Source organism: Phalaenopsis equestris, unplaced genomic scaffold (genome assembly GCF_001263595.1).
Source record: "Phalaenopsis equestris unplaced genomic scaffold, ASM126359v1 Scaffold000294, whole genome shotgun sequence".
Taxonomy (NCBI): domain Eukaryota; kingdom Viridiplantae; phylum Streptophyta; class Magnoliopsida; order Asparagales; family Orchidaceae; genus Phalaenopsis; species Phalaenopsis equestris.
Genome location: NW_018164736.1, coordinates 84,520 through 91,276, shown reverse-complemented (window position 1 = coordinate 91,276; position 6,757 = coordinate 84,520). Strand labels below are relative to the sequence as shown.

Below are 6,757 nucleotides of genomic sequence, written 5' to 3'. Positions count from 1 at the left end.
TACCACTCAAATCTTATGTATTAACATATCTAATATATAAACTTCATGTTTTATATATATGTCACCGTATCTATACATGCAAAAAGTGTATTTTCACTTTTCAAAACTTAAAAGTGCGGAATGTTTTTATGTGACAAGAACTATTTAGGTGGTATAAATGTAAAAAAAATCAAGTTTAGGTGCTAAATTTGTAAATACATAGGAATTGAGAGGCATGCATGCAAAACTTGGTGTAAAGTTTACCTCCAAATATCAAAGGACATTTAACAGGCTCACTAACACAATACTTCTGCAGCTTTTGTGCAACATCAGATACCTCTCTATGTCCATCTTTTGAAAGCAGAACTCCTCGATCTGTCCCCTTAACCTACAACCATTGTATAATTACATCTATTCATCAATAAAACACAGTTTGGTCTAAAAAGCAATTTTTAAAAATGCAATTTGCATAAAAAAAAATCATGCAAAGATTGCACATAAATTTTTTTTATTTGATCTGCAACCCTTGAATAATATAGGTGGGACTACTTTGTGTGAATCATATTATTTATTCACAAATAAAAAAATTTGGATTCTGATTATCATTTCATGTTGATTGAATGATTATGCATAGGGCCCCATTTTATGAGAGCATGTAAGAACAGAGGAAGATTTGCATACATGCCACTCAATTCCTACGTATTTACATCTCAAACATATAAAATTCAATTTATGCTTACATATCACCTTACTTATGCGTGAAAATGTGTATTTCACTTCTTATAAGTTAAAATGGTGGTATTTTATGCGATATGAAATATTTTGGTGGCATAAACATAAAAAAAAGCAAAGTTTAGATGTTAGATATTTAAATTCATAGAAAGTCGGTGGTATATGTATGTAAATACCCCAAGAATAAATGCTCAATTATTATATTCAAGGTTTGTTTGAGGCGACGGTGCAGTGGCAGTGCGGTACCGCACTAAAGTTTTATTTGTTTGAGTAAACTGCATTTTTTGACAGTTTTTTCAAAAAACTGCCGCTGAAATCTGCACTTTCCCACTCGCTAAGTGCGGTGACAACTTTCTAGTTGTAATGTGAATTTTCCAAAAAAAATAATAATAATTTGTAATTGCCACTGCTGCTTTTTAAACATAAGATTATGTTTTAACAGCTTCACAACTATATTTTAATAAGCTGCAGCTGCCCCGAATAGACCCTTTGCTAGCTTCACATTCATTACATTCCCAATTTGTAGGAAATTGAAATTGAAATCTCCCTTGTCCACCCTTGTGCATTTTTATAGATCAATGATATCGCAATGAAAGAATTGTGGCATGCCTTAAACCTTCTTAGCAACATGCCAAGTTTTCAAGGTTTAGGGTTTGTTAAAACTATAATTGACCGGATTTACTAAATCCTATCGGAATTAATTTTATTCGCACTCAAACATAACCCTAAAATCTTGAGTAAAAGCGTCATGTTCTTCAAATGATATTATTAAGCTGAACTTTTGTTCAAAATCTCAAAATAATTGATGTAATTTTCTATCATGATGATGTTGAAGCAGCTTTCAATAACAAATCACACATGGAGACCGATTAAGTAATATTCAAATGCAAATTAAAACTAAAATGTGGATTATTTGAAAGAAAAAGAAACCCTAAGTCTGGAGACCACGCACTGCTATAGAGTGAGAGAGAGAGGGAGGGGGAGAGTGAGACCTTGGAAAGAATGGAGGAGACGAGCTCATCCGGGCCGGCCACCGCGGGCTGTGCGGAGATGGAAGATCGGACGGCTAAGAACCGCCGTCGATGGTGCGAGGTAGAGATAGTAAGAAAGAAGGCCGATTTTCAGGCTTAAAGGATGAAGGAAACGGAGAGAGAGAGGAAGCCGCCATGATTGCACTTCCGAAGGGTTTCGGTTTCTGCTGTCAGGATAGGTATCAACTATTAATTGAAATTTTTTTGCATTTTGGCGCGTGACATTAATCAATTTTATTTTATTTTATTTTTTTAATTTTATATGTTTATTTTCAAATGAACATTATTTCTAGTTGGTGGTCTATGTATGTAAATTTCCCAAGAATAAATGTAAAAGAATAAATGCTCAATTATTATATTTAGGGCCCGTTTGAGGCGACAGTGTGGCACAACAATGCAGTTTTGTCTGTATAAGTAAACTACGTTATGACGTTTTTTTCAAAAAATTGCCGCTAAAATCTGCGTTTTCTCACTGGTCCTACCTATGTGTGTTGGCAGCCTTCTAACTGCGGTTGTAGTCTGACTTTTTTTACCACAGCTTTTCAAACGTTAGATTATTTTTCAGTAGTTTCACAACTACTCTTTAATAAACCGCAGCTGCCTCAAACAGACCCTTAGTTAGCTTCACATTCATTACATTCCCAATTTGTAGGAAATTGAAATTGAAATCTCCCTTGTCCACCCTTGTGCATTTTTATGGATCAATGATATCGCATGAAAGAATTGTGGCATACCTTAAACCTTCTTAGCAACATGCCAAGTTTTCAAGGTTTAGGGTTTGCTAAAACTATAATTGATCGGATTTACTAAATTCTATCGAAATTGATTTTATTCGCACTCAAACATAACCCTAAAATCTTGAGTAAAAGCGTCATGTTCTTCAAATGATGTTACTAAGCTGAACTTTTGTTCAAAATCTCAAAATAATTGATGTAATTTTCTATCATGATGATGTTGAAGCAGCTTTCAATAACAAATCACACATGGAGACCGATTAAGTAATATTCAAATGCAAATTAAAACTAAAATGTGGATTATTTGAAAGAAAAAGAAACCCTAAGTCTGGAGACCACGCACTGCTATAGAGTGAGAGAGAGAGGGAGGGGGAGAGTGAGACCTTGGAAAGAATGGAGGAGACGAGCTCATCCGGGCCGGCCACCGCGGGCTGCGCGGCGTTGGAAGATCGGACGGCTAAGAACAGCCGTCGAGGGGGGCAAAGAGCCGCCGTCGATGGTGCGAGGTAGAGATAGAAGGCCGATTTGCAGGCTTAAAGAATGAGTGAAACGGAGAGATGGAGGAAGCCGCCATGATTGGACTTCGAAAGGGTTTCGGTTTCTGCTTTCAGGATAGGCATTAACTATTAATTGAAACATTTTTGCATTTTGGCTCGTGACATTAATTGATTTTATTTTATTTTACTATTTTTTTTTATTTTATATGTTTATTTTCAAATGAACATTATTTCTGTTTTTTTCCTGTACATTTTTAATCAGATATAAATTAATTAAACAAAATATTTGAACTCCTAAAAGCTGCTTATTGTGAATTTTTATTTAATTTTTTTATTTAATTATTGATTTTCATTTAACTATTTATTTTGTTGTCTTTGAGATGCCATTATCATAGAAATATCCAGAGCTACCAAAATCAAGATTTTGATTGGAATAGAACTGCGATCTGGCCCCACCTCTCGGATAAGGTAGACCGCCCATTTTTATTTAGGGAAATTTACATATTAGCACACAATTCTCATGTATTTACTTATCTCACAGATGGACACACCTAAACTTTCATATTTATATGATGATTTAGTTAGGAGAAATGTAAATACAAGAGAATTATGTGCTAAATATGTAAACTTCAGTTTTTATAACATATATACTTATGAAGATTAACATATATACCCCTAAATTCTTATGAAATTATACATGTAACACCAAAACTTCAATTTTTACATATATGTCATCTTGTGTGTACATGAAAATGTTCATTTCACTCCTTAAACATTAAAATAGTGATATTTTGGATGTTTTACATATATGCCACATAATTATTTATGTACGCATAATTATTTTTTTTTAGAAAGTGCAATAGACTTCTAAGGATGGCCACAAAATTATCTATGTACACATAAAGCTGTGTCAGCACAAATATCAAAGCGAATGAACGGCTCGGGAAGAAGATGTGAATGATTGAGTGTAAGCATGGACGATAATCGTTTCCAGGTCAGTATTGGCGAAGAAAGTTCCTTATCCGAACGATCGAAATAAGATGCCAAGAGAAAATCCCTTAGGGCGATAACCATCCTTCAAGATGATCGACGGGGAGTACTCTTTCGGACTATATATCGACCAAACCAAGGTTTGTCAGACAATTGACAACCATCATCAATCAAATCGATTCCCGATTTTATTATATGCAAATAACTCTATAATTACCGAAAAAATCCCCTAAAAAAGTTAATAATGAGGAGGACTAATAATTACTTTTATAATATTAAGACATAAGCCTATAAATAAGGGTTCATATTATGAATAAAAAATACATTTTGTTGTCCACTAGTGCTCTCTCTCTCTTAACTACTTCCTAATAGAACATTCCATTTTTTTGGTGTACTTTTCGGACATTATTGTATTCAGCAATTTAATTATGTTGAAAACATAAAAATCTGGTGATCTTAAGATAATAGATAAAATTTTGGTGGTTAATATATTAATACATTAAAAATTGGGTTATAACTAGGGCTGTCAAAAAGGCTCATTGTACGCGAACAGCTTGTATTCAGCTCGTTAAGAAGCTCGTGTTCGGCTCGTTCGCTAAGTTAACGAGCCGAACACGAACAACACAAATAAATGTTTGTTCGTTCATGTTCGACAACTCGAAATAATACCAATCAATTATATATATATATATATATATATATATATATGTGTTAGGTAGTATTTTTTAAAAAATTAATTGACTACAATGCTGCAAAGATTTATAATCAATTAAAAGTATTATTGAAGAAAATATAATAAAAATTATTAAATTAGATTCAAATGATGTTTTACATCTTACCCCAATTCTTAACATTTTATGGTTACGTGATTAGGATTGTCAAAATGACACTTTGTTCGTGAACAACTAGCGAGCTGAACACGAACACATTTTTTGAGCTCGAAATATAAACGAGCCGAACACGAGTTGGCTCGTTTACACCCCTAGTTGCAACCATGTAAATGCCCCCAAAAATTGGTTAAAACATCACACTTTTCTTAATCCACGGCCTTTAAATCGCCACGTAAATATCTCCAATGACAGCCACGTGGAACCTCGCTTCACCTTCATTACCGCACTCTCCCTCCCAGTCGAGAACCTACAATGCGAGCTCCATCTTCACTGTTTTCTCAACCATCCTTCTTCCCTTCCAAACTCGGCTTTCCAAAAACCCTAAGCGCAATGTGCTCAGCTTCGTCACCATCTTTCTCATCCTCCAGCGCCGTACGATTGCCGGCGGTCCAGCCTGTTCCTGGCCTCACCGCCGACGAGATCTCCGCGGCCGCTTCAGAGATCTTCGCAAGGCACTGCTTCGCCGGCGCAAAGCGGCCGGGAGATGGCGTGGCGATCGTTTGGTTCAGGAACGATCTCCGTGTACTTGACAACGATGCCCTTCTCCAGGGCTGGGCTGCTTCCAACGCTCTTCTCCCAGTCTATTGCGTCGATCCTCGCCATTTCGGCTCCACTCACCTCTTTGGATTCCCAAAAACCGGAGGTATAAATTATTCTAATGGGATTATTTGGCCACAATTAGGATCTAATAAATCTAGTTTCAGCAAAACTTATAAATTCTGCTAGATTTTGGTTAATTGTTTTGCTATTTGTTTTAGAATTCAATAGTTTTGCAGGGAGAAATGCTTAAATATTTTTAAATCATGTAATGGGGTTTAATAAATTATATATCTATTATCTCGCTCCCTATGATTTGTTCAGTGAATGTAGCTCGAATGCTTGTGTTAATTCACAGCCAACTTGAACTTTTTGGTTTGATGGGAAATTTGCCTTGTTAAGGGGTTTTTTACATAAAAACCATCCAAACTTTAAATATTACATTTTAACCGCCCAAAACTTTAAATATAATATTTTAACCACTTAAAACTTCAACAATTACATTTTAAGCACCTTTTTCATTTAACTTACATTTGATTTAACCTCTATAGCCTTCGGCTTTGCTTGGTTGTTGAGGGTTGTCTTTTTATTATTATTTTGGAAGATTTGCATGCATACCACTCAATTCTTGTATATTTACATGTCGAACAGGTAAACTTTAATTTTTACATATTTGCAACCTTACCTATGTATGAAAAAGGTGTATTTCACTTTTTAAAAGTTAAAATAGTGGTATTTTTTATGTGATAAAGAATATTTTAGTTGTATAAATCTAAAATGTAAAGCTTAGTTATTAGAGGTTTATGTAATGCTGTTTTTAATGGCGATCTCTGATCGACTCTAAACTTCACTAGACAAGTTTCTTGGGCAAAATGTGTAAACTAAACCTTCTTTGTAAGGCATGTGTAATAAAAAGTAAGGATTCCGGTTCTCTGGTTTGGTAACTCTATCTTTTCCACAAGCTAGAGTTAAAAGTAAGGACCGAACATAATATCACATTATTGTTTTGTCATTTTTCTTGATTTAAAACATATGCAACCATTCCTTTGGTACAGCACGGAACGAATGCATTATTTTGAATAATCAATATGATTCTTATAGCTTTAATGTGATAGACATAGGGTGTATCCTAATTTATTGTAGCTTAGGCATATTTCATATTCTAAGGTTTATGTAATGATTTCTTAGCATTCAAATGTATACACAGTTTGGCTGATGGGTTAGAGTGGGTTAATGTAGTGCTACATCATTGCAGTTTTACCTTTTAAACCCGAACAGCTTGAATTTCAGAAACTTATGCCTTCGCATGTTTGGTTTCCTTCTTATTTTTTTAGCAGCATTACGAGCAAAGTTTTTGTTAGAGTGCT

The 6,757-nt window shown here is 34.6% G+C and overlaps 1 protein-coding gene across 1 annotated transcript in view; it reads left to right on the top strand.

The window, feature by feature from the left end:
• The first annotated feature begins 5,105 nt into the window (after positions 1 to 5,105).
• The window catches only part of LOC110025191 (cryptochrome DASH, chloroplastic/mitochondrial-like), a 2,656-nt gene continuing 1,004 nt past the window's right edge, over positions 5,106 to 6,757 (top strand). The window contains exons 1-2 of the mRNA XM_020725511.1: positions 5,106 to 5,496; positions 6,728 to 6,752. Of these exons, the coding sequence (XP_020581170.1) occupies positions 5,106 to 5,496; positions 6,728 to 6,752 (416 nt within the window). The remainder of the gene's footprint in view (positions 5,497 to 6,727; positions 6,753 to 6,757) is intronic.